Source organism: Suricata suricatta, chromosome 2, assembly GCF_006229205.1.
Source record: "Suricata suricatta isolate VVHF042 chromosome 2, meerkat_22Aug2017_6uvM2_HiC, whole genome shotgun sequence".
NCBI lineage: Eukaryota > Metazoa > Chordata > Mammalia > Carnivora > Herpestidae > Suricata > Suricata suricatta.
Genome location: NC_043701.1, coordinates 101,084,278 through 101,112,269, shown reverse-complemented (window position 1 = coordinate 101,112,269; position 27,992 = coordinate 101,084,278). Strand labels below are relative to the sequence as shown.

Here is a 27,992-nt window from a genome sequence, read left to right as displayed (position 1 = left end):
TGGGGATCCGGATCACGTGCCCGGAGAGGCGGGGTCTCGCGACGCGCTCGGGGTCACACCTACGTGGGAGGCGGGGTCTGGTCCGGTCGGCGGGAGAGGAAGGTACCCGCAGTCACTCGGGTACCACCCCCTGGGAGGCGGGTCTGGGTCGGATCTGCCGGGAAGGCGGCGATCCAGGTTTAAGTCCTCGGGGAAGGCGGCGTCGGGAACACCCGTGGGATAGGCAGAGTTTGGGGTCTGGTCTGCGGGAGAGGAGCGTCCCGGGTCACACTCCGAGTCGCACCCGGGAGAGGCGGGGTCTCGGTTAGGTCTCTGGGAGAGACAGGTCACAGCTGTCTCTCCGAGTCACATCCCCGGCTTAGGCAGGGTTTGGGGTCAGGGTCTGGGAGAGTTGGGCCTGGGTCTCACTCCAGGTACATCCCCTGGGGAGGCGAGGCCGGAGTCAGGTGTGCTGGGGAGGCGCAGATCCAGGGTCAAGTCTCTAGTTCCCGCGTCGCTCTCGGGGTCACACCCCCGGGGAGGCGGGATCCGGATCACGCCCCGGGGGAGGCGGGGTTCCGGATGTTGGGTGGACTCGCACCTGGGAGAATGGATCCGGGCCAGGTAGGCCAGAGGATGGCTCCCGGTCTCACTAGGGGTTACACCCAAGGGTGAGGCGGGAGAGCGAGGTAGGTGGTGGGGGGTAAGGCGGGGTCACGTCCCGAGGGAGCGGGGCCCAGGGCCGGGACTGCGGCGGGGCGGTGGCGGGAGGGGGGTAGTGTACCGGGGTCTGGTTCTGGTCGCCAGGGGAGAGGTGGATCTTTGGTCTGTCCCTGGGTGAGTTGGTCTAGGGTCATGTCCCAGGGTGATCTTTTAATGACTCTGGAGTCCTCAGTCCTCAAGAATCGGAAGTGTTTCTGAGGATTCACATTTTGAAAGAATTTTGTGACACTTATTTCCAGTTGTTTCAAAACCTTAAAAAAGATTCTTTCCCTGTCTCGGCCCCTCCCCTGCTTGTGCTTTCTCTCTTTCTCTCAAAATAAATAAATTTTAAAAGTTTAAAAAAGATTTAAAACATTAAAAAAGAATCCCCACAGTTTACTTATAAAAGACTTGTTTGGGTGGCCAGTGACCTTTCAAGATTAAAGAAAATGATCATTTCAGTGTATACCTCTCTGATGTAGGGCAGTTTAGAACCCCCTCCCCTCCTGGCTCAGAGGGGAGTGAGGAGGGAAACAAAGGCAGGAGAAATGCAGCTTAAATGAAACCTCCTATGGCTCCCAGCGCACTGCCAGCACCTGCAGCACGCAGAGGCTCACCTGCTCGGTGGAACGCCAGGCCCCCCTGCTGCCTTAATGTCTGTGTTGCATTAAAGACTTAAAAACTGGAAGTAACCTTATCTTCACCGCAGCCAGCCTCCAATTCCTCAGAAACTTTATTTTCTCTCTACCACCCGCCCTCCACTAACCTCACATTATGCACCCCACCTCCCCGCACACCCAGTGCGGCTCTCTCTGCCTGTGCGCCCCGTATTCGCACTACGATAACCTCACCCTTTTGCATCAAAAACGTCTCAAGAATTCTTTTTTAGCTGTTCGCTCAGAACCCCACCTCATAATTTCATCAGTAGCACCTGTGGTAACCCTTAGAAGTAAGGGGTTTTGGGTTTTTTTTTTTTTTTTCTTTTACCAACAACAAAAAAAATGGGTTTACTTACAGGAATAGCAGAAAGGAGAGAAATGCTATTTTGTGGAGAAAAAGGAGGATGTTGGGTGGGGTTGTTTTCAAAGACCAACTATTACAGAAAAGCAGGATTTCTGGGCTATGAGTTATTTTCAGGCAGACTTGCAAAGGCAGTGGATTTCTTGTAGGAGTTGGGATCTAGACCTCTCCCTGTTGGGGCCTGTTACTGGTGGTTCTGTCTTGCTGTGGGCTCTTCTGGGGACTCTGTAATTGACAAATCTTCCAGTAATTGTCAGGAGGGGCCCCCTCCCCCTTCTAGCTCCTGGCTTCCCCCCCCCCCCCCCCGGAGTGGACATTGTCTTTATTCTCCAGTGGTAAAGACAGGCTGTGTGAACGCTGACCTTAAGCAATCATCCTGCAAGTTTGTCTCCGGATGAATTTTGCCACATCCTAGTTAAAATCCTTTAAAACATTTTTTAATGTTTATTCTTGAGAGAGACAGAGCATGAGCAGGGGAGGGGCACAGCAAGAGAGGGACACAGAATCTGAAGCAGGCTGCAGGCTCTGAGCTGTCAGCATAGAGTGCCACACGGGGCTCGAGCCCACAAACCATGATCATGACCTGAGCCAAAGTCAGATGCCTAACTGCCTGAGCCACCCAGGTGCCCCCCTAGTTAAAATTCTTATCGTGTACATGGTAGAAATGATGGCAGAGAATTTTCAAAAGCAACGTAGGAAATACACCTTCAACTGTGTTCAGCCTGGTTTTCCAATAACTACATTACCAATGTTAAGAATGTTATTTTTTTAAATTTATTAATTTTTGAGAGAGAGACAGAGCTTGAGGTGATGAGGGGCAGAGAGAGGGGGAGACACAGAATCCGAAGCAGGCTCTAGGCTCTGAGCTGTCAGCACAGAGCCCGACGTGGGGCTTGAACTCACAAACTCAAGAACTGTGAGTTCATGACCTGAGCTGAAGTCAGATGCTTAACCGACTCAGCCACCCAGGCGTCCCCAGAATGTTATTTTTAATGTGCTTTGCAAATAAGAAGCTACAAATTGCTCTTTACTGGACATGTAGAATCAAGATATGAAAAATAACAAAGTGTTTTAAACATGTAAACTACAAAAAGTACAGTTTTGCCTATTTTAAGACTGTAAAGCCAGGCTAAATTCCAGTCGACATGGTTACATAGAACTGTTTGCAAACAGATGAGATATGTCACCTTCAGTTTTTTTATTCAGAAAGCGTGCTTTTGTGTTACTTCATACATTAGTTTAAAAATAGACAAATTATATAAAATGCAGTAGATCAAAGAAAAAGTGGATTCCCCCCAAAAAGAAATGGAATAAAATTTGATTTCAATAAAAAAAAATAGACAAATTATTAGGTGAGGTGGTATGCTTAAAGAATGTATCTAGAGCCACCTGCGTGGCTCAGTCAGTTAGGTGTCTGATGCTCAATTTCAACTCAGGGGATGATCTCCTGTGAGTTTGCACTCTGGATCGATTCTCTCTCTCTCTCTCTCTCTCTCTCTCTCTCTCCCCCTCTCTCTCTGACCCACCACTGCTCATGCTGTCTCTTTCTCAAAATAAATAAATACACCTTAAAAATAAAAAGAGAATCCCAACAGTACTGGTTCAGAGAGCTTCTGCATTGGTGGACACATCCGTGTCCTGGAGGGTGGCACTCCCCAACTCCACAGGGACAGAAGTTCATGGGACTCTTTCAGAACTCACCTTTTTGTATCTCTTTGTTGGCTCATCCTGCATAATAATAAACTGGTAAATATACGTATTTCCCCCAGTCCTGTGTTCTGGCAAATAACTGAATCTAAGGCAGGCCAGTTGGTCATGGGACCCTCCAATTCGTAGCCAAGCTGGACACCAATTGTGAGGAACCTGGGGACCTGCTACTGGCATCGCAGGTGAGGGCAGTCTCTTGGGCCTGAGCCCTAAGCCTGTGGTATCTGCACAGGCTCTGGTTAGTGTCCCGACGGAGCTGAACCCCAGGACGCCCAGCTGGTGTCATAGACTTGCTTGGCATTGGGGGAACAAAAGCCCACATCCAGCATCAGAAGTGTCCTGAAAGGGGTCAGGTCATTGTGTCAGAGTAAAGGAGAAGCAGGCAGGGAGGAGTTTCTCCTTTACAACTGTTACGTAAGAAAGCAAAAGATCGTGTCATAAAAAAGGTTTGATGTCTAAATAGGTCACGCCTTCCCATGGTCTGAAAAGAAAATATGCAGTAGGACGTTTGCTCCCAGCTGCGTAAGAACTCTCCTGCTAAACACTGCTGATGAATTAACTTTCTAGGTACAAACGTATATATATGTTATTTTTTTTGTACATGACAACTTGTTGAGTCAGAGGGTGTGCGCATCTCTAATGTCAATAGGTATCACCACGTTCCGTGTCATCGTTGTGCCTATTCATGTTTTCACCAGCAAAGCGCGGGAGCCTGTTTTTCCGAAGCCTTTCCGATAAAACATGACCGAACTTCGGAATTGTTCTAATTTCTCTGCTGAAACATGGTTCCATATCCCTTCTTCCATATCTCTTAAAACACAGACATTTGAATCCCTTCTCATGTGTTCTGTGACCCATCAGTTCGTTCTTTTTGGCTATTTTTCTGTAGCTATCGATATTATTATTACTGCCTTCTTGAGACTCTTGACCTGTGGAAAAGTCCTTCTGATATCCTGGAAAGTCTTTTTTTCCTGTTTTGTTTAAGGTTTTGTCGTCCACGTAGAGGGCTGTTGTTGTTGTTGTCAGTTGGGATGTAGTAGAATTTAGGGTTCTTTTTTTCTTTTGTGGGTTCTGAAGCTTGACTCATACTTGAAAATGTCTTCCTCCACCCAGTGCCATATAGGAATTACCACAAGCTTTCTTGTTATATTTTCATGGTTTAATGATATGTTCATCTCATAAAATGTTAATCTTTTACCATGTTGGAAGTTCCTCATGTTGTAAAGGGAGATACAGGTGCAATATTTTCCTAGTGAGTAGTAATTGACCCAAGTGAGTCTTGTTTTTCTTTTTTAGTTTATTTTGAGAGGGAAATCGAGTGGGGGAGAAGAGAGGAGAGGGAGAATCCCAAGAGGCTCCACACTGTCTGCACAGAGCCGGAAGCAGGGCTCCATCCCGTGAACCGTGAGATCATGACCTTAGCCGAAACCAAGAGTCATTCGCTTAACCGACGGAGCCACCCCTGCACCCCGCCAGTCTCATTTCTCCATCCCCTTCTGAGATGCCACCTTCGTCACATACACTGTTCCCACACAGATAGGGATCCATTTCCGACATACCAGAAAGACTCCTGTCTGTTCCATCGGTCTGTTAGTTCTGGTCCCACACCATTAGTTAGCGTGTATCTATCTCTCTCTCCTAAAAGATTCTGGAATACCAATCCTAGTGTGTGGGGTTTTCTTCCACACCAAACAATTCTCCAACACCATCTGGGTGTTCTACAATTCAATGCAAGTCTGATACTGTCTGCCTGGAGACGGTGACAGGCCCCACAGGCTGAGGGCTGGGTCCCACAAGACTGCCTCTCCCCCACTTCTGACGCCTGGGTGTCACCTGTGCTCCCAGCACACGATTCCCTCTCCCTGGGGTCAGTTCACTTGCTGGAGTGGGTCGGAGAAGTAAGAAACACTTTACTTACTGGATCACCAGTCTGTTATAAAAGGACAGAACTCAGAAACAGCCAGACAAGAGAGCTGCCCAGGGCGACGCCCGGGGAGAGGACGCGGAGCCTCCGTGCCTCCCCAGGGCACCACTAACCCCCACATCTCTGCGTTCACCAGCCCGGAAGCTCTTCAAACCCCATCCTTTTGGGTTTTTCCACAAGTCTTATTATGGAAGCACATATGATTTAATCGTTGGCCGCATGTGCCAGATAAATCATGATCTGATCTGAGCCAAGATCAAGAGTAGGACGCTTAATGGACTGAGCCACCCAGGCACCTTGATGTTGATTTAATTTTGTATCTACTAAATTCCTGCAATTTCTTCCTCGTTTGTGATGTATTCCTTAATTGACTTCATTTCAAGGAATTCATGAAGCCATTTGTGGATAGTCATGGTCAGATTTGGTCTCTAATTCTTGCCTCTAATTTCTTCTGCTTACCTGCTCACATTGAACCCGGGCTGCCATCACTGTCCGATCGCTGTTACGTTTGTATATATTTCATAGCGGTGACAGTGGGTGTCTGTGGCTCGTACGGTGATGCTTGTATGAATAACGAAGGCAGACGTGCTAGTATGAGAGACTGTTGACAATACCAGCTTCTTCCAAACACGTACTTTTCAGAGCTTCCACATAATTCATCCCCAAAAGCTAAACTACCACAAGAAGATTGAATTTTTTGTACCTTTTACTAGTAAAACTCATTCAAATTATCTTGGCAGGTATGAACCACTTTGAGGTTTCCCTCCCACCCTCGTTTCAATGTGTATGGGTGCGATGAATCTAAGGGGTTAAGAATAGTCAAATATTCTGGACCCATGGTCACGGGCATCTGTGTGGCCTCCTCTAGGGGTATTCTCCTGGGGTGCCATGCACTCTGAATCTATATAAACACGTGTACTTCTGGTGACCCCAGTTGCTGAGGATTTTAAGTTTCACACATAGTAACGATTCAGAAACTTCATGCTGAAAATAAAGAAAAAGATACAAATGAATGTCTTATAAAGAAAGCCCTCTCAAAGAATCCCAAGGAATGCTGATTTAATGGTGGATTTAGACACTTTCTTTCCTTCCTAAACAGTATTTCATGAGACAGCAGTCTAATGGATGGGAAAAGAAGTTCCTGTAAGTACAGGACTCCAAGGGGGACAAGAGGGAAGGAGATAATATGGTGATCTGGACACCAAATGCCTCTGCCCACACCATGGTGGTGCCTGCATGGGAGGCACATGGCTAAATAATCAAATAGGAAACTACACAGGTTCATTTGTTTCTAACACATATATTGTTTTCAGCTTAGAAGATCTCAGCGTTGGCCAAGAAATACCATACACAACACACTTATTTTTACATGGGAGGCAATGGTGTCTAAGTCTTCCTGTGGCTACTGAGAAATAATGAAAATATATTCCATATACCTTAATGGCTTTCAGGGGATTTATATCTTAACAGGTGGGATCCACCCCCCCCCCGCCACCACTGAGTTAGGAAGACAGGTTTCATTCACATTGTGTGAAATGAAATATTTATTCTCTCTTCCTGAGTTCCTGTCTGCCTATGATCATCTCCATCGCCTTCGGCCAGTGGGAAATGACATAGTGTCCAGGGAGCTCAATAGGAAAGAGAAGGACTGAGAAAATAATTATAGTAAAAAAAAAAAAAAAAAAAGACGTGGTAGCATGTAAGGAAGAATCTGGCATAGAACACACTCTGGTACTTGCCTGGTGTTTGCATTAAAACCCAAGTAGGATCTGGAGCTATGAAGTGAAGTTCAGCTAAGCCTTCCTTAGCTCATGCTTTTGTCATAATTACCCTCTTACAACACGTCACATTGACAAGCCCACAAACCCATCCCAGGGATGGAGTTCCCCACACCCCATCCTTCTCCAGGGCTCTCAATTACCTGGAGCTCGAATGTTTGAACGGTGGTTCCTGTCCTGTTATATACAAACTGACCTAGGAAAATTTCTTCTCCCTCGCAGTGTTTCAAGATGCCCTGTCAAAGGAAGCAACAGACATGGGGGGTGGAGTCAAGAATGGGTGCTTGGTTGAATAAATGGAGGCTGTTGTCTGTTCAAGGAGCGACAGTTCACAAGACACCTTTGGGTGTCCACCAGGCACGGTGCTGTGCTAGGCACCAGTGCTGCCCTCTAAACCTAAAAGGTGTTGAACTCAGGGGCTTGTGAGGCAAGAAACAGGTTGACCACAGGGCTGACTGGATGGATAGATGATAGGTATATCAATCAGTAGAGTGATCAATTTATCAATAGATGATAGATGCATAGAGAGATGATTGACCAATAGGTAGATGATAGATAGGTACGTAGATGATAGATAAATAGATAGTAGGGCTCTGTGCTGTCAGCACAGAGCCTGCTTCAGATCCTCTGTCCCCCTCTCTCTCTACCCCTGCCTCACTCACGCTCTCTCTTTCTTTCTTTTTTTTTTTTTCACATTTATTTATTTTTGAGAGACAGAGAGAGACAGGACATGAACAGGGGAGGGGCAGAGAAAGATAGAGACACAGAATCAGAAGACAGGCTCCAGGCTATAAGCAAGCAGTCAGCACAAAGCCCGACGCAGGTCTCGAACCCACAAATCATGAGATCATGACCTGAGCTGAAACCAAGAGTCTGACGCTTCATCAACTGAGCCTCCCAGGCATGTCCCAAGAAAAGTAAATTAAAACGAGACATTTGTTGTTCTTGGGAACATTAAAACTCTTACACAAAGAAAATCGTCCTCAAATATACAACATGGCTCAACTGAGAACAACATGGACACAGTCACAGTGAACACATGCGTACTGACTGAAAATAAGAGACACCATGTAGCACCAGCTCACACAGGAAATACAGATTTACCATGCCATCTAGGAATTCACTTCCCGGTATAGGTCCGAGTGGAAAGAAAACCAATATCTACACAAAAACAAACATTCCCAGCAGTGTTATTTGTCACAGTCAAAAAAGTGGAAGCAAACCAAATGCCCATCATCTGACGAACGGATACATAAAATGTGGTCTGTCCACCCAGTGAAGTAGTTCTTATTTGACAATTGAAAAAATAAAGTGCTGACACCTTATAACACAGACGAACCTTGAAACCATGATCCCAAGAGGAGGGAACTATTCACAAAGGACCACATATTCCACAATTCCATTTATGTGAAATGTCCAGAATGAGTGACTCTACAGAGACCAAGTAGGACAGTGGTGGCAGAGAGTGACAGACGGAAGATGAGAGGTGACAGCTAAGGAGTATGAGTTTTCTGTCAGGAGCAACAGAAATGTTCCAGGGGCGCCTGGGTGGCTCAGTAATTGAGCGTCTGACTCTACATTTCGGCTCAGGTCATGATCTCCCAGTTGGTGAGATCAAGCCCCACATCAGGCTCCAGGCTGAGAGTGCAGAGCCTGCTTGGGATTCTCTCTCTCTGCCCCTCCTCCCACTCATACTCTCAAAATAAATAAGCATTTTTTAAACATGTTCTAAAATTGATTGTGAAGACGGATACTCTGTGAATATACTGCAAACCACTGAAGTGAACACTTTATGTAATTGCATTGCTCGTATATGAATTACATCTCAATAAACTTGTTTTTTTTTATAAAAAAGTAAGACATACAAATTTGTAGAGGATGGGAGAGCCATGGAAGAGGCTACTCCTCATTTTTCATCAAAGGATGCCAACAGATTATAAGCAAAACTGAACAATCAAGAAGTAAAAGTAGGGGCACCTGGCAGGCTGAGTGGGTGAAGAGTGTGACTCTTGATTTTGGGGATGATGATTTCAAGCCCCACAGTAGGTATAGAGATTACTTTTAAAAAGGTAATTTAGGGGTGCCTAGGTGGCTCGGTCTGTTAAGGCATCTGATTTCAGTTCAAGTCATGATTTCATGGTTTGTGAGATCGAGTCCTCTGTGGGGTTCGTGCTGACAGTGCAGAGCTTGCTTGGGATTTCCTCTCTCCCCTCTCTCTCTGCAACCTCCCCCACTTGTGCTTTATCTCTCTCTGAAAATAAATAAAATTTAAAAAGTAACAGTAAAAGTGGATATGAAGGCAAGTTTCCAAACGTGTGGCTAAAATTGTTGCAGGCAGAAGCTTCCAGAGAGTAGAAACCTGGGGTGGGAGCCCTTACGCAAGGAAGAAAGTGTTGAATTATAAGCACACGAGAATGTTCATTTTTATATTGTGCAGATAGCTTTGATAAAAGTAAAAAATAAAATTGAATGATAGTATCTGGTCCAACCCTCTCTCTGTCAGTGGAGAGCAGAGGTCCAGGGAACGCGTAACTCTCTCATGGTGATAAAAACAGGGGCTCATCCCAGCACCTGATTCCTAGCCACGCCCTCCTATTATAACCCACTCTGACCACGGATTTTGACTGCCTCTCACATAGACGGAAAATTCCTTGGGTGCACTGGAGATGTTTCCCGAGGGGGACACCGTCTGGGAAATGTGCTCCATGGTAACAGCAGTGGGTGTAATCTTCCTGGCAAGCTTGATCAGGGCGTGACCCTGGGAACCTGGGAAGGCCCAGCACTTTCCAGGGTGGACATCCGGCTGGAAAGAAAATGCAGAGTTAACCTATCCGGTTGTATAAATCTGCCACTGCGATATTGGTCAGCAAACACTACTGAGCAGTATCATGTGGGATGCATGTCACACAGGAAAACTGCCAAGATACCTATGGGTGAAGTTTTTTTTCTGGAGCACATTATGTTTATATCAAACAAAGCTCTTTATTGCAGGATTATATATTATATGATTACACAATTTATTTATAATGCTTTCTTTTGTTGCTCTAATTAGATTGTGTGCTGCTAGAAGGCAGCTAATTGGCATGATTGGTGATGGTGTGCTGGTAGGAAAGATATGATGGTGGGGGTGACGGCGGTGATGATGGTGGTGACGGTGGGGTGATGGTGATGGTGTTGGTGTTGGAGATGGAGACGGTGGTGGTTGTAAGACAGAAAATTGATGTCTACCATTTTCTAGATCTAGTGTCTGGCATGAGATGCATACAGTGGTCTTCCCACCTTGGAAACTGACTTCAGGTTTGTAGATTATGGTAAAGAAGAGTCGTCTGTTGATGTCTGTCCAGAGCCTTTTCATTTGAACTCAAATGTTAGTTGAAACCTTACTTGGAAATTTCTCCCGCTATGACTGGACTTTGTAGGAATGCGGTGGCCTGACCAGCTAGTGTAGCGCGGCACTGGCGCTGAGGGCCATGCACCCCGAGCAGGTGCTTGCTCAAAGACTGAAGCTTTCAGTGGAGACGGCGTGAGGCACAGAATCAACTTCAGGAAAAGACATGGAAAGTGTGCGTCCTATTTATGAAGGTAAATCACCTAGTCTACTGATTGTAAAATAATAAAAAACGCCGAATAATTAATCAATCACAATTTACTACTATGCAATAAGAAATCACTTATATAGTTTGATGACTATTGAAATGCAAGGAGATGGGTTCAGGTTCTGTGACAAGTTCAGAGTGGCCTCCATTTGGGTATTAATATTTTCATAATAAATAATAGGAACGAAATCCTAAAATAATAGATTCCTCTGAGTGTAGCTTTTACCTGAAGAATAATGTCTGGGGGCATTTCATAGGTTAAGAACCTGATTCCATGCCAGTAAAGTTTTGCTTTATTATTTTTGTAACTTTCAGAAGTCCCAGCTTCAATGATGGAGGCCCCTAAAAAGGAAAAATAATGAAAAAAATAAAACATTATGCAACTCAGAACACGTCACTTACATTTATTTTATTTTTAAAGAGGGGGAGACAGAATCCCCGTCAGGTACCGCACTATCAGCACAGAGCCCAATGCGGGGCTTGAACCCACAAACTGTGAGATCATGACCTGAGCCGAAACCAAGAGTCAGAAGCTTAACCAAATGAGCCCCCCAGGAGCCCCCATCATTTGTATGTTAATAATGTTGTTAGAAAAGGTTCCCGGGCAAATCACAAGTAAGTTGAGGGTCACACTCGGGAACTGGCCGAGAAAGTATGATTTCCTGTGCTCATTACTGCTGAGATGTCGTAACTTTGAGAAAACCATGCTTGTTCCGCGTAGTTTCACAAAATTTCTGAAACTGGTATTAACTGAATTCCAGAGCAGTCGATTCAGAGGTGGAAATAATTATGTGCATTGTGTTTATTACCTGACCAGACATAGGGACCCCCATATTTTCACAGGTCATTCTGGTCCAGACGCCGTCAACTGCATACAGGATCCACATTTATTGCCCTAGTATAAATCTGGCTTTGTCAGTTGGTAAAAATCAGTGTGACTGCATGTGCTTTGCATTTTCTCCGTCTGTCTCTCCTTCCACATCGTTCACTGAACGCATCCTTTATGGACTATCACAGGCAGGTAGAGAATATCAAAGTCTATGTTTCATAGTCTAAGCACGTAGGAACGAATTTTAATTGGAAGACATTTAGAGCACATCCAGTCTCTCACCACGATCATTTAATCACAAATAATGCTTTTAGATCAGTCGTTAGCAGTCATTGTAAGTTATAAAGTATGAAATGTGACAGCGATTGTGCCACCCGTTCTGTTGTCTGGATCCCCGACCTCACTGTGACATGTCAGCCTCCCTCGTGGCCCTGGACTTGTGCTAATGAAGACGCACCCCTTTGCTGTCCCTGAGATTTGCACCCAGAAAATCAACTACGACCACGGCTATTGTCTTCCTCATTGTCTAGATTTGCTCATTCTTCCTTCTCAAGTTACTGGACAGATAACTCCATTTCGTCAATAGAAACATATGGAGAATTGAGACACTTGGGAAGCATGAACTTTTTCCAGTTTTTACTCACCTGCTGACTTAAGCGCGTAGTCAGCCCTCTGGACTTGGTCCTCTCTTAGCTTTTTAAGGATGTAATTCACCAAGTTTGACATTTCCTGTACAAATAAATATAAAAAAGGGATTTCTGTTAACAGTTAGAGCCAACTGCTTCAGGTTTGACATTTCACCCTGTCCATCTGGACCTGCATGCCACCATCTGCAAAATCACGGTAACAGCGACTGGCGACCCAGCTGCACACAGCCGGGCACTGTCCACAGATTTGCAGCTGCCTTCACGGCGCTGTGGGGTCGCCACGCCCCCGGCAGCTGACGTGTCCAGACACCCAGGAGTGCTGGCAAGCGTGGACCGAAGGCCCCTTTGGAAGCCCCGACACTGCCTGTCACGCTCTGCGGGGAGGGATCCCACGAGGTTGTGTGTGTGACCTGCTCTGACCCCCACCCCCACCCCCACCATTCACGTCTCGTTTAGTAATAACGACTTGCACATCCTGTAGGTATTGGGGATTCAAGGCAGTTCACATAGGGTAGGTGATGCTTGTTAGAACGGATCCATCCTTAGAGTCAATAGTGGGTTCCCGGTTAAGGGAGAAGACTCTTATCTCGGCTCAGGTCATGATCTCGCAGGTCTTGGGATCAAGCCCCCTGTCAGCCTCTGCGATCACAGCACAGAGCCGGCTTGGCATTCTCTTTCTCCCTCTGTCTTCCCCTCCCCTGCTCGCTCGCTCTCTCAAAATAAACTTAAAAAAAAATTGTCTTTTTAAGGACATTCGGATTCTCAGAAAGCAGAAGCCCCACCCTTCAAGCTGTAACCGACAGAAGCCCTTGCCCCAGGGCCGTGATGAAATAGGGTCTGGAAGGCAGTAGGTGTCAGGGTGAGCCTTCCGTGTGCTTCAGAAAGTAGACACCGTTCTCTCCCTCCCTGCCTCTCTGCCCCTCCTGTTCTCCTGCTGTCTCTAAATAAATAAATAAATAAACTTAAAAATAGACTTTAAAAAATGGGGCCACCTCGGGGGGGGATCAGTCAGTTGATTGTCCCACTCCTGATATCAGCTCAGATCATGATCTCACAGTTCGTCAGTTTGAGCCCCGTGTCGGGCTCTGTGCTGACAGTGCGGAGCCTGCCTGGGATGCTCCCTCTCTCGCGCTCTCTCTCTCTCTCGCGCTCTCTCTCTCAGACATAAATTGGGTGCACTTGACCTTATCAGCACCCGACATGGGGCTCAACCCCACCAACTATGACATCATGACCTCAGCCGAAATCAAGAGTCAGATGCTTCACTGACTGAGCCCCCCAGGAGCCCCCCAAAATATTATGCTCTTTAAGTAGTGTGTATACACATCCAGAGACAGCCATTTCCGAATGACCTTCTGCTTGTTTTCCTGAAAAATAAAACCGAACCAGTTCTTTATCTTGGCGGGAAGTCAGTCACATGGCAACACCGTCTTCTCTGGGACGCAGCAGGGATGAAACCTTGAGTGTCTCAGGCAAGCTTTCCTGAGGTCGCTGCTGTCAGGGGGCAGGTTAGGGAGCAGGACGCAAGCCACCTCAGAGCCCACACTGGACTTTTCCGTGCCGAGAATCCATGGAGTGTGACCCTCCCAAGCCCCCCTCACCTCGTCGCTGGTCCCCGTAGGGTCCCGGTCCTCGCCTCCGTCCGTGGCCCCGCTGTGGTTGTGCAGACCATCCTGCGTGTCTCTAAGCAATGCCTTCAGGACGTCTATTTGTTCAATTAGAAATAGGATTTCTCGGAAGTTCTTCTCCAACGTCTGGCTTTCCTTCCTGTAAACGGAGACCCCGATGTGAAGGGTGGGAGTGGGGCTCCCGTCGCCAGCTGGGCGTCGGGTGGGAGCCGCAGAGGAAGAGGTGAAGACACGTTCTGTTGTCACAGAGACCAAGTCTTGAGAGAGCTCGGGACATGCCTTTGTCTAAAGCACCGCGTCTCACTACCCATGCCAGGCCAGGACACTTGGGAACCTTCTGGAGGGCCGCTTTGCACAGGCAACTGGGGCTGGTCCAACCTTGCCTGTCCCTCTCTCAGGTCTGTCCGCCCCACTTGGGCTCGCTCTCTGTCTCTCAAAATAACTTAAAAAAAGAGATCCACAGAAGTGGGAATGATTTTAATTTTACAGTTTTACAAAAACCTCCCACTGCTCGAAAGCCGCTGGACAGCCCCACGTGGCAGAAAAGCTCACTCACTTTAAATGCTCCAGTCGCTCCTTCGGCATTCGAAGTCGGGCCTGGAAAAACGCAAACAAGCAAACCTGAATCAGTGCAATCGTGCCTGTCCAAGTAGAGCTAGTTTTCTTATTCGTAAAGGGGGGAGAAAGCACATTTCCACCCTGATGTACACGCATGACAGGTGGGACGCTGAGTGTCCTCCGTGTCACCTGTATCCCTTCTGCCTTTCCTGTGAATAGTCCCGTTCGGGGGAGATGATCTGCAAGTGCGGAGACTGTCGTCCTGGAGTCCGAGAGGCTGTTGCCGAGGACACAGAACGGAGGCAGGAGGAGAGGGGCGGTGAGAAGGAAGCTGGGAGGAGGGGGAGGAGGGGGAGGAGGGCCTCGCTGCGGCCTTCGGCTGTCCTTGTAGACGGTGAGGAGCATCCGCTTTCTCCAGGAGGACCCGGTCATCCATCATCGCAGGATTCCACTAGCAGGAGCCTCAAAAGAGGCGTGGACATCATTGTAGGCTGACGGGTGTCTGTTTGCACAGGTGACGCCCACAATGGCCAGGGTGACACGCCGGGCCCCGGTGGAGGTGTCCCCAGAGATGTGGACATGAGACAGGACAGCAGGCCTGCAGCAGGCCCGGCCTCTCTGCCCGGGCGCCAGGTCCTCTGTGCCCCCAGCTGCTCGGCAGTGTGACTTCCAGGCCCTCCTACAAATGGCTACAGAGCCAGTATCCTCCCACAGTAGACAGGTGCTCTCTTGACCTTGGAGGCAAGAAGTCAGGTCATGGTGTTGCAGGGCCATCTTCTCTCTGATGCTGGGCAGGAGCGGCCTTCTGCCTCTGTTCCCTCTGGGGTCTGGTGGCTCCTGGGTCCCTGGCGTGGGGCTGCCGTGCCCAGTCCCTGTCTGGCACCCAGGCCAGTTCCACCAGGCACCTCTTCAGGGACACCTGTCCCTAGGTCAAGGGCCCGGCTGGGAAATGCAGGATCCCTAAGTGTGTCGGAAGAGACTGTCTTTCCAAATCAAGGTCACGGTCAGAAATCCTCAGACCATGGTCCTAGCCTTCAGGGGTCACCTTTGAACCCGCTGCAGTGACCGTCGACGCGCTATCTGGCCAACAGTTCCACATCCTTCCCTGCTGAGAAATCTGCTTCTCTGTGGCCAAGACCTGACTCCTCCAAGTTGACTCTGCGGAAAACAGCACAGGCACCGAGGGTGTCCCGTCCGAGGGTCGCCTCCAGGGACTGCAGGGCTGAAGGGAGCACAGAGGGGCACCTGGCACAGATGCCCCGTTTGTACGTTTTTAACCTGCTGAGCAGTTTACTTTCCTGTAGGCTCCCTCCACGCGTTTCCCTGCTGGAGATGTGGATTTGGGAGCTGATTCGCGGTGGGGAGGGACACTTAACTTCTAGTTTTCTGATTTCTGTCCATATGGAAAACCTTTTGAACTTTTATTTCATGTTTTCACCTCTGACCTTAAGAGTCCATATGGGGCACGTGGGGGGCTCAGTCTGTGAAGCATCCGACTCTTGGTTTTGGCTCAGGTCGTGATCTCACAGTTTGTGCGTGCAAGCCCTGCATTGGGCTCTGTGCTGACAGGGCAGAGCCTGCTTGGGATTCTGTCTCTCTACCACCCCCCACCCCCTCTCCCTCTCTCCCTCTCTCTCTCAAAATAAAGAAATAAACTTAAAAATATCCGTAGAGAGGGGTGCCTTTGTGGCTCAGTCATTTGGGCAGTCGACTTCGGCTCAGGTCATGATCTCGTGTTTCTGATTTCTAGCCCTGCGTCAGGCTCTGTGCTCATAGCTGACAGCTTAGAGGCTGTTTCAGATTCTGTGTCTCCCTCTTTCTGCCCCTCCCTTGCTCACTCTCACTATCTCTGTCTCTCTCTCTCTCAAAAATAAACATAAAAACAATATCCATACAGAATAAACTCCCTCATTAATTTGCTGCTAAATGCATTTGGGAGTTCCTTGAAAGTGAAAAACTCAGGATTAAATATATATATATATATATATATATATATATACACACACACACACACACACATATATATATATATATATATATATATATATATATATTATTTTGGTTTCTTCCCCAAAGGGTTTCAGCTTCCCGTACAGGCACATACACTGCCTGATGCACACAATTAATATCCTTATTTTTTCCCAATCCAGTTTCCTGGAGGCATATCCAACTTTTTGAAAGGCACTATTAAGTTATCAAGATTCAATATAAAAGGGTCACTTAAAAACTGTGAATTGTTTATCTTTTAGGAGTTTAACCTAAGTAAGAAATTAAGCACGGTTGAAAAGATCTGGCAACTGGAATCTTTCTAACATCGAAAAACTACAAACAATTCAATTGTTTGGAAATACATATTATTGAATATGCGATTTTTCCATGTATTTATTCAGATATAGTATCTAGAGAGAAGGGAACATTGTGTAAAATCTATGGTTAATTGAATAAGAACCAATTCTATGGCCCACAGCTTAGGATCTAAACAGAAGTCCCCGGAGTGCCTGCAGGGCTCAGTCGGTGAAGCGTTCGACTCGATCTCGGCTCAGGTCGTGATCTCACGGTTTGTGAGTTCAAGCCCTGCATTGGGCTCTGCGCTGTCAGTGCTTGGGATTCTGTCTCCCTCTCCCCATGCCCCTTACCCTGCTGCTTCTCTCTCTCTCTCTCTCTTTCTCTCTCTCTCTCAAAAATAAACATAGAAAGAAAGAAGTCACCCAGAAATAAGTCCCGGTCAGTGCCACCAGAGTTCAAAGAGGGCTTTCTCCTGCATATAACACAAGGTCACACTGGTCAACAGTGTGACCGTAGCAAACCCTATCCTCATGAGACACAGTGGCCCTAGAGGCTCAGCCAGAGAAACATTTAGGGGGAAGGCACTGCCGGTGTGCTGGTCTGCCCCAGGACCGAGAGTTGGAGGGGACGACTGTGTTTTGAAAACGGGGTCGATCACACTCTCAGATCATTGACTTTTCGTGTTGTATCTAGTGAGCCCCCGTGTGGCCGAGGACTGTGTTAGCCTCTGGACAAGCTTCCTGCTTGTTACCTTTCGGTAGGAGGATCGGAGGCAGGAAGAGGCCCCACGAGTCAACGAAGGGCCCACGGCAAAATGGAGGCCGGGATGTGCAGGGCATAGTCAAGGGTAGTCTAGCTGGCCTGCGGAGGCCACTCTGAGGAGAGGATGCTGGGCTGGGCTGGGAGGTAGGAGAGGAGACTCCCCCACCAGATCTGGGGCAGAAACATCAGGCAAAGCCCTGCCAGAAATGGCCAGGGGATCTCCAGAGAAGCAGAACCAGTAGGATGTGTTGGGGGGGGGATTTATTTTAAGGCATTGGTTCATACAATTGGGAAGGCTGGCTTGCTGGAGGCCCAGAGAAGGGCTCATACTGTAGCTCAAGTCTGAAGGCTCTTTGGAGACAGAATTTCTTCCTTTTTTCTCTGAAGACCTTCAACTGATTGGGTGCGGCCCACCCACATAATGTCTGATCATTTGCTTTACTCAAAGCCTATGAGTTTAATGTTAATCACGTCAAAAAACACCATCACTGCCACATCTAGACTAGTGTTTGGCCACACATCTAGGCACATAGCCTAGTGAGGTTGACCCATAGAATTAGTCATCAAAATAAGAGCTCATCCCAAATTGGCAGTAACCAGAGGCCTCTGTTGGTCATGCTGAATTCTCATCTCTGTTCTCCCAGTGATGACCTATCTGGCCCCAGCTTCTATGGGCCAAGGTCCTGGTCTTTTTTTTTTTTTTTTAATGTTTATTATTTCTGAGAGAGGAGAGACAGAGTGTGAGCAGGGCAGGGGCAAAGAGAGAGGGACACACAGAATCTGAAGCAGGTTCCAGGCTCTCAGTGTCAGCACAGAGCCCAACATGGGGCTCAAACCCAAGAACCGTGAGATCATGACCTGAGTTGAAGTCAGATGCTTAAATGACTGAGTCCCCAGTTGCCCTGGGGTCTTGGTCTTTGATGTGAGCACCGCGTGGTTCAGGGGATCCCTCTTCCTTGGGAAGTTTCCTTGTGCTCTTGTTTCATCCGGGCCCCGACACCCAGCATCCACAGATCCTCAGTGTAGCAGAGAGTTAGCTTCCGTGTGGCTGGGAGTGATTCCAGGTTTCAGCCTATGAACTGCTCAGGACATGGCCCTTACGGGTTTGGAATGCAGCGGGGACCCACCAGCGCCATCTCCCGGTGAAGGGACCCCACACGACCACACTGGACTCCAGCAGCTGCTGGCTGAGCTGGGAAAGGGGACCTCCAGGAAAGTGGCCACGAGATCAGGTGCAAGGTCACTGACGGGGTGGAGTCCGTCCGTCGGTGTGGCCTTCCTTCCATGGAGCCATGGCCGACGTGGCTCCTGCCATTCTTCTCTGCTCTCCTGTTTGGAGGCTGGCATGCGGGGTGGGCAACACCTGGTCTGGAATGTCAGGGAGGCCCAGATGGGTGGGCCAGAGAGGGGACACCGGTGTCTGGCCCCAGTCTAAGCCCACTGAGCTCAAGCTGGCTTCAGGACAAAGGGGATCGTGGGGCAGTTGTCAATACTGCTGGCCATTTTCTACGCACTGGTGCCTCCCTTAAGCTGTCTGAGCTCAGGTGTGGTAACAGAACACCCTGGACACCTGGGGCTTGAAAACAACGGACACCGATTTCTCACAGTCCTGGGGGCCCGGCGTCTGAGTTCAAGGCCAGCGGTCAGAGTGTCTGGTAAGAACTGCTTCCTGGCTCTTGGTCAGCATCTCCTTACTGTGTCCTCACATGGTGGAGGGGGGCTGGGGAGCTGTCTGGGGTCTCTTCCATAGAAGCAGGTCAGGCTCTGCCCCCATGACCTCACCCGAAGTCCCCTCCTCCATGCACCTGGGCCTTGGGTTTCAACTGGGAGGACAAGATATCCAGTCTGCGGCGTTCTGACCCGGCACCCCAAATCAGCGCCCTCTGCACCTGCCAAATACATCCGTTCTGTCCCAGTAGCTTCCAGAGTCTTAGCTCAGTCCAGCCTCAGCTGAAAAGTCTAAAAGTCTAGGTAAGATCCTAGAAGCAGACTCCCTGCTGTGGGATCAAAGATGTTCTGTGTGGAATACAGTGACCGACAGGCACAGGATAGTCACTGTCACTGGATCAGGAAGAAAACAAAGCAGACGAAAATTCGCAATCTTTCAGTCTTACAGCAAGTGCGTGCGGGGGTCAGAGGCTGGAGAGAATTTGTAGGGTCTTTTAGCCGGAAAGCCGCTTACGAAAATGCTAATCCCTACGTTACTTCTAGAAGACAGTCTCTTTGTTGGCATGTGAATATCGAACGGGGGCGCATTCAGTTTCAAACGAGTGACATACAAAATGACCTAACACAACGGCACCTGGTAATTAGAAAGTCTTGAACCGTATTCTGCCATTATAGCATAAAGGTGACTGGATCTCCGAGGAAACTCCGTTTCTTGAAGCCACATGTGATTCCCAAGCCCTGTTAAAGAAAATACCAGCTCCGATTAAAGAGTCTGCAAACATTTATGATGTGTTGCATGTATCTATAAGGGTTTCTCTAAGTATGAAGGATACATGCAATGTTAAAAGGAGTACTGGGGTGCCTGGGTGGCTCAGTCGGCTAAGTGTCCAAGTCCTCGTTTCAGCTCAGGTCGTGATCTCACAGCTCATGAGATCAAGCCCGGAGTGTGGCTCTGTGCTGAAAGCAAGGAGCCTGCTTGGGATTCTCTTTCCCTCTCTCCTTGCTCCTCCCTTGCTTGTGTGGGTGTGCGCTCTCTCTCTCTCACACACACACACACATACAAAAATAAACAAACACACAAGCGAACAAGCAAACATTTAAAAAAATATAAAGAAGATCACATACTTGCGTGACAGTACGGAAAATGGCAATATTGGGTGCTTAATAAAATCAGTCCTCCGTAGAAATGCTCAGATACTGGCAAAGATGAACAGGTCCAACTATTTTTGGACTCCGAAATCTAATGCCAAACTTAAAGCAACCAGAGACTGGAGAACAGAGCAGATTAGTTTTGTCAAGGGACAGTGCGGGGCTTCGGCTCCCCTGCCTGCCAGCCTTCGTTCCCCAGCGCAGGGGACAGGGCTGCGGGCCACCTGCTGGAACCCGGGATGGCGGTGGGGTTGGGGGGGGAGGGGGGGCTAATACACTAAGACACATTTGTTCTTAAACTACCGTGAAGGTGAGCTGCCTGGCAGGCCTGCTCTCTCAAGTTAGAAGGATTTTCTGGTAGACTGTGATACTGATACCTGGTAAAAGAATTAAGGACATAAAAAGTGGCCTCACCCACCTGGGCAAGGGACGGTGAAGGGGGCATATGCAGATAGACCCAAAAGCACGGGAGGGAGAAGTGAGAAGGAGGGAGTCTCTGGTGGGAATAAGGGCTTGGAAGGGAAAAGGGAAAGCGCTGTGCATGCCCCGCTCTGGATGCATGCTTCGGAGAGATTGCAGAGAGGATCCCAGCTTACACCTCGGGTGGCCCAGTGGGCTGTTTGTGAGCAGGAGGTGACGGCAGAGGCAGCAGTGTGGGGGTCAGCAGAGCCCTGAGAGAGCGCCCCGGCTGACAGCCACAGGATGGTGCCCCGGGGCATACATCTCCTGCTGTCTCTCAACAACTCCAGGAAATGTGTCCGGGCACTGAGATACCAAGCAGGGACCATCACTGAGCCAATGGCAATGACCCTCAATGGGGAATAACAGCAATCCCTGAGAAGGGGGGAAGTCTGACTACCTGAGTTACCACATTAAAATTTTGAGGGGCGCCTGGGTGGCTCAGTCGGTTGAGTGTCCAACTCGATTTCAGCTCAGGTCATGATTTCACAGTTTGAAAGTCTGAGCCTCATTGGGCTCTGTGCTGATAGCCTGGAGCCTGCTCGGGATTCTCTCTCTCTCTCCCTCTCCCTCTCTGTCTGCCCCTTCCCTGATATTGGGTATGCAAGCACTCTGTCTCTGTCTCTCAAAACAAACAAACAAATTTAAAAAATAAAAATAAAAAAATATTGAAATGCTCAGTTTCCAACACAAAACTACAGGGCACACAAAGAAACAGGCAAGTCTGGCCTTTATGCGATGAAAAATGACTGAAGCCATCCCTGAGGAAGTCCAAATGTTGGGCTTTTTGGACCTACTAGATAAAAACTTTAAATCAATGGTCTTAATATGCTCCAAACACGAAAAGAAACCAAAGACAAAGAACGAAAGAAATCCAAAGAAATGATAGACGAACGAAACAGGAATAGTGATAGAAAAATTATAAAGGGAACCAAATATAAGTTCTGGAGCTTAAAAAGCACATCTGAAATGGTGGGAGAAAGAACCAATGCGCTCAAGGATCAGACGGTCGGAGTCACTGGGTCTGAGGAGGAGCAGCAGAAGGAAACAAGGGTAAAGTGCACAGAGCCTAGGCGAAGCTGCAGGACACTCTCAGGCAGATCCTTACAGAGTCCCAGAGTTCCGGGACGAGACACGAGAGATAGGCGCAGAAAGACTGGGAGACATAATTGCTGAAAACTTCCCAGTTCGATGAAAAACATCAGTCTACACATTCAAGAGGCTCGACAGACTCTAACTGGGGTAAACTCAAAGAGACACCGCACCGAGACACACTATAATGAATCAGTCCAAAGTCAAATACCGAGAACCTTCAAGTGCACTACTCATGCTCGAGAAGATATCCTCAATGAGATGATCATGACATTTCTCAACAGAAATGATGGCCAGCAAGCAGTGGCCACATTCATCATGCTGAAAGGAGAAAGAAAACCACCAACCAAGATCTTCTCCATCCAGTGAAACTATCCTTCCAAATGGAGAGGAAGTTGGGGCACCTGGGTGGCTCAGTCATTTAAGCATCTGACCTCAGCTCAGGTCTTGACCTTGTGATTCCTCGGTTCGAGCTCCACGTTGGGCTCATGCTGACAGCTCAGAGCCTGGAGCCTGTGTCTCCTTCTCTATCTGCCCCTCCCCTGCTTGCACTCTATCTCTGTTTCTCTCTCAAAAATAATAAATATTTTTTTAAAAACACCAAAACATGAGATAAAGAGGAAGTCAGGGTGTTCCCAGGTAAACAAAAGCAGGAGTTATTGCCAGAGTATCTGCCCTACAAGAAATGCTGGAGGGAGTCTTAGCCAAAGTGAAAAGACACGAGAGAAGAAATGTCAGTGTTTCCAGGAAAGCTAACTACACGAGTAAATATAAAAGCCAGGGTTACTGTAGTCCTGTTCTGTAACTCTTCTTTTTAATTTTGACATGATTAAAAAGATAAATGGATATACAATGTATGAAGAATTAATTTTTGACAAGAACATGGAGGAGGGAGGGAAAACCTTGTATAGGAGCAGAGTACTTATAGGCTGTTGAAGCCAAGTAGCTATCAATTTATGCTATATTGCCATGGATTTAGAACATTGGCTATAATCTCCACAGTGACCACTAAGAGAATATCTAAAAACTGTATGCAAAATGAAATAAAGATCAGAACAGTACACTACAGGCGCCTCAGTGGCTCAGTCTGTTAAGCGTCTAACTCCTGATCCTACAGCTCAAGTCTTGATCTCAGGGTCATGAGTTCAAGCCCCATCTTGGGCTCTGTGCTGGATGTGAAGCCTACTTAAAACACACACACACACACACACACACACACACACATACACACACACTCAAACACAGAAGGCAATAATGGATGAAATGAGGAACAGGAAAGGTATAAGACACAGAGAAAAAACTATGAAAAGGGTTAAGGTCCTCCCTTATCAGTAATTACATGTAAATGGATTAAACTCTCCAGTCAAAAGTCAGAGACTGGCAAAACAGATTTAAAAACATGATCCAACTATATACTGCTTACAAAAGATTCATTCTATAACCCAAACTGAAAACTATAAAATATTGCTAGAAGAAATTAACAAGGATATAAATAAATGGAAAGAAACCTATGTTCATGGACCAGAACACTTCCTATTGTGAAGGGGCGCCTAGGTGGCTTAGTTGGTTCAGCGTCTGACTCTTAGTTTCAGCACAGTTCATGACCCCACAGTTCATGGGTTTGAGACACATGTCAGGCTCTGAGCTGACAGCATGGAGCCTGCTTGGGATTTTCTCTCTCTCTGTCTGCCTCTCCCCTGATCAAGCTCTCTCTCTTTGAAAAGCACATTATATAAAAAAGTGAAAGGACAACTAGAGAATGAAGCGAAATATTTGCAAACCATATATCTGAGAAGGGTCTAGCATCCAGAATATATAAAGAACACTTACAACTCAACAACAAGGGCAAAGAACTCAATCACAAAGTGGGCCAAGGCCCTGAGTACACCCCTCTCTGAAGATGATGTTTGATGGCAAAGAAGCACATGACAAGGCACCATCAGTCGTTAAGGAAACAGAAACCCAAACCACAATGAGACAGCACTTTACGTCCACCAGGATGGCTTCACTCCAAAAACCGGACAGCAACAAGTGTTGGCAGGGATGGGGGGAGCAGACTGCCATGCCCGGCCCATGGCACCCACCTGCTGTGGAGAACAGATAGACAGCTCCTCCCTAGCAAGTTACCAGGATGCAAACACCCCCAAATAATTGAAAAAAGGATTCAGATAAGTACATGCACACTTATGTTCAGAGCAGAACTGCTTATGACCACCAAAAGGTGACACAATCCCGGCCCGTTAATAGTTGACTAGACTACAATCTATCCACATGAAGGAATAGGATTCAGCCACCTAAAGGAATGAAATACTGACACATCTACAATGTGGATGAACCTCAAAAACATCAGGGTTAATGACAGAAGCCAGACAAAAAGTTCACACGCTGTGCGGTTCTGTTTCTATTCAGAACACGTAAATCCACGGACACAGAGCAGAGTGGTGTTGCCAGGCTGGGGGAGGGAATACAGAGTGCAAGTGGTCCATGGGCACAGGACTTCCTTTTGGGGTGATGAAGGTTTCCACGAACCAGGGGTGGTGGCCGCACAGCCCTGAGGAGGCCGCTGAACTGTTAGCATTATGATGGTTAATTTCCTTCTAGAGGATTTCATCTCCATTAAGAGAAAGAGAACCGGAGTCCAGCTAAGTCCACCAAACCACTTACATGCGTGGCGTCTAAGATGGGTCTGGCCCGCTGGTGGGCCAACTGCCAGGTCACAATGGGGAAATCCAAACAAACAGCTGGCATCCGATGTGAAGATGTGTGGATTTCGATCTCAAAGGATGTCACAAGAATGTGGGGTACAATTTCCCAGATGCGGAAAACCCTGAGCACAGATATGTCTGCTGCCCGCACCGAGCACTCGTGACACCTCCCTACGCCTGGTCTGGGGTAGTGCCCAGGGAAATGTCGCCTACACCCTACAGCATCGAGGTGCCCTCGGCCAGCTGAGGGGAATGGCCCCAGGGCAGCAGTGATGGGGACAAGACAGCTGGAGGGAAGAAAGCCAGAATATTCTGGGTCTAACCTAATCTAGAGGTCCCTGGGGAGCCAGGTGGGGCACAGCAGGTGCATGAAGACGCAACCAAGAGAAGGAGCTTGGAACTCGGGCAGGTGCAGCCCAGGCATCCAGGAAGCCACATGCAATGACGGCAAAATGGCACCCAGCATCCTGCCATGTTGTAAGATAGTAATCCCGGCAACAACTAGGTAGGAACCTTCATGTTCCTGTGCCTCAGGTTGTCCATATATCAAAGAGCAATTTTCCAGCACCCTACGGTTGTGATGTGCAATACTCTCAGTCTGCAAACCCCACGTCAAGCCATTTCTTCCTTCCTGGGATGAGGGGAGTCTTTGCTGCATGTTTATCTGAGGCATTTACTTACTTCCAGAGCTTTCTTTGGCATTTCCTTACAAACGCCAGTCATTCCATGGAGGTCACCCTCCCCACCCAGAAACGTCCCGGCGTTCAGGACGGCTGCTCAGTAAGACTTACCTATCAGAAGAAGAGTCACTAAGGACACGGTGCTTATGACAATCTTCCGTGACTGGGTTAACCTAAAAAGGAGAAAAACAAACAGAACTTAATGGTAGAGCACCATTAACATGTAATTTGAACTCGAAACTAACCACGACAACCAAGGCCACAAACGTGCTTATTCTAGGTTGAGTCTTGCTAATTAATTCAGTTCCTAATCCGATCTCAGGAAGTGAGGGATAACAAATTTCCGGGATGGTATATCAGCATACTTGAACAGACATCCACGTCCCTCACTTTCACACACATTACGGTGTGTTTTTACATCTTGTGTACATCCGGGCCTTTCCACGTGTCTCTAGATGCTAATACAGAAGAAAACAGAAAGGGTTATCTGTGCTATCTGGATGTAGAAGGAGAAAAGGTTAGAGTCTGATTTTGTGGAAAGTATTAAGCGAAAGAAATGTGACAATTAACAACTGTCTGATTGGGGCTCCTGGGTGGCTCGTCGGTTAAGCGCCCTATGGCTCAGGCTGTGATCTAACGGTTCTTGGGTTTGAGCTCCATGCTGAGCTCTGGACTGACCGCTCAGAGCCCGGAGCCTGCTTCAGATTCTGTGCTCCCCCTCTGTCTGCCCCTCCCCCACGCATGCTCTGTTTGTCTCAAAAATAAATAAATATTTAAAAATTTTTTAAAAACTGATAAAGTTATTTTTGTAAATTATTTAATAAGTATTTATTTAATTCTGAGACAGAGCTAGAGCTGGGGGGGGCGGGGCAGAAAGGGAGGGAGACAGCTCTAGGCTCTGAGCTGATAGCACAGGGTCCTACAGGGGGCACAAACTCAGGAACCATGAGATCATGACCTGAGCCAAAGTCAGATACTTAACCGACTGAGCCACCCAAGCGCCCGCCCCCCAAGGAAATGTATCTTGAAACCACACCCTCTTCAAATATTACTTATTAGTCATGTTGGGGGGTCCACTGCCTAAAGAATTATTCAAAGATGGATTTACCGCCCAGGTGAGCCCTTCTAATGGGCTGAATTAAATGAAGACGACATTACCACACTCACCAAAGCTTACTTCTATTTTTTTGTTACAATCCTGGCTGTCAGGCCCTGCTTTTCAAAGCCCCTTGGCTGCCGTTCCTCGCCTGCGAGACCCTGCCCGCGGTGGGGAGCGAGAGTGCTTTGCTCCCGTTCATTTTAACTGTCCTGCGCTGACTCCTTGTGTCCCGACTTTGTAGCCTTCCCTCATTTTTACTGACAGCTTTGTTCCAGTGGAAGGGTTTTGCTGTTACCTCTGGCATGGCTACTCCGCTCCTTGTCATTTCTGTGCCACCTGCCCCACCCCCACAGGCAGTGCAGAGGGTAAGGGGGGCGGGGCTTGGCTCACCCCTGTGCGCATGGCTTTCCTGATGCCTTCTTGTGGGAGGACACAGTTGTCGGCTCGAAATGCGTGCCCACTAGCTGTGCAGTCATGTCTCACCCAAGGATGGAATAAACACACTCGTGTCTGGGGTCCTACCCTGCCATGCTAAGCACCAGGATCCAGAGAATGGACAGGCTAGGCAAAAACAGGAATCATCTCTAAGTTCATAAACAAACACCTTGCTGCTGCTGTGGTTTATTCTTATAAATGTTTCTTTTTTAGTTTATTTGTTTTTAGAGAGATTAAGAGAGAGAGCAGGAGCAGGGGAGGGGCAGAGAGAGAGGGAGAGAGAGGATCCAAGCAGACTCCACGCCTTCAGCGCAGAGCCGGACGCGGGGCTCGAATGCACAAACCATCAGCTCATGACCTAAGCACAAATCAAGAGTCAGACGCTCCATCAACTGAACCACCCAGGAGCCCCTGGTTCATTCTGTTAAAATGACGGCTTCTCATTCACAAGCCTCATTCCCCCCAGTCTGCCGTAACGAATCAAAGTACCCCTGCGAACACAGCATCCCATGGGAAGTCCCGTGGTGGAGAGAAACCTACAGAGGAGACCGTTTGGAAATGACTTTCTCTGAAAAGGAGAAGCGCTTTGCTGGGTTACTTTCCAAGTAAACAGAGCACGCTTGGCATATGGGATGTCGAATGTAAGGCCTCCTGGAAATTGTTCTGCAAAGGTACATACCCATGGGAGTCGGGGTCTCTGTGTTTCGGGAGCACGCTGCCAAGTCCACCACTGCCACTGCCTTCTTCAGAATGACCTCTAAACACCCTGGCCCCCCTTCTCAGCTTTGGTTTTCCACTCATTTCTCCCCACGAGGCAGCAAGGAGCCGGGAGAAGGAAGGATGGCATTCACTTGCTGGTTTCTATTTTACAGAAAGCATGACGCTCTCTGGAGAGGGTTTGCTTTCCTTTTCTTGTCTTATGGCTCCAGTGTTTCCCTTGGAGGGGAAAACTGTGACTGAGCAAATGTAGAAATGCTGCGGCCTCTCCTGTTACATCACCTTTTGTGACACATCATCATGGCATAATGCACCTGCAGCCCCGCCCCGCCCCCCCTCGCCAACGCGTCCCTGGTTGGTTGCAAAACCTTCTGAACAGCTCCCGGACCCTCCTCTCTGCTGTAACAAATCAGGGCTGCTGTGTTTGCTTCAGAAGTTTTTCCCAAGTGAAATACCGCAAATACAATGGGGGACCCCAAAATATCACTCCCCAGTCTCAAGCCTCTCCTTGCCTTCCCACAGGTAACCGCAGTCTGGAAATTGATATGTGCAATTCTCATGTGGTTTAAAAA

The 27,992-nt window shown here is 47.9% G+C and overlaps 1 protein-coding gene and 1 long non-coding RNA gene across 5 annotated transcripts; one reads left to right on the top strand and one right to left on the bottom strand.

The window, feature by feature from the left end:
• The first annotated feature begins 33 nt into the window (after nt 1-33).
• Nucleotides 34-12,284, top strand: LOC115284121. The gene is made up of 4 exons (XR_003905116.1): nt 34-102; nt 10,349-10,407; nt 10,530-10,692; nt 11,550-12,284. It is a non-coding gene; the product is annotated as an uncharacterized LOC115284121 (long non-coding RNA).
• Nucleotides 6,021-27,691, bottom strand: SUN3 (Sad1 and UNC84 domain containing 3). 4 transcript variants are annotated; one of them, XM_029930705.1, is made up of 10 exons: nt 27,383-27,691; nt 25,281-25,342; nt 19,719-19,822; nt 14,367-14,407; nt 13,784-13,949; nt 12,180-12,264; nt 10,933-11,048; nt 9,746-9,913; nt 7,254-7,346; nt 6,021-6,316 (listed from the first exon to the last, which is right to left on the bottom strand). In XM_029930705.1, exons 1-10 carry the CDS (start codon nt 27,502-27,504, stop codon nt 6,197-6,199), a joined length of 1,077 nt encoding a protein of 358 aa, XP_029786565.1. In that variant the 5' UTR covers nt 27,505-27,691; the 3' UTR covers nt 6,021-6,196. The 4 variants fall into 4 exon arrangements, with proteins under 4 accessions (XP_029786565.1, XP_029786574.1, XP_029786585.1 ...); XM_029930714.1 differs by lacking the exon at nt 9,746-9,913; XM_029930725.1 differs by lacking the exons at nt 25,281-25,342; nt 27,383-27,691 and adding an exon at nt 20,214-20,336.
• Nucleotides 27,692-27,992: the final 301 nt, after the last annotated feature.

Bases quoted from the DNA above. Each gene is read 5' to 3' on its own strand.
- SUN3 (XM_029930705.1), bottom strand. From the start codon at position 27,504: ATGAGTGGAAAACCAAAGCTGAGAAGGGGGGCCAGGGTGTTTAGAGGT. The intron at 19,823-25,280 runs GTAAGTCTTACT...TTTCTTTAACAG, and splicing joins AGTGACTCTTCTTCTGATAG to GGCTTGGGAATCACATGTGG. The intron at 6,317-7,253 runs GTAATTGAGAGC...CTTTATTTTCAG, and splicing joins TTCAAACATTCGAGCTCCAG to CATGAAGTTTCTGAATCGTT.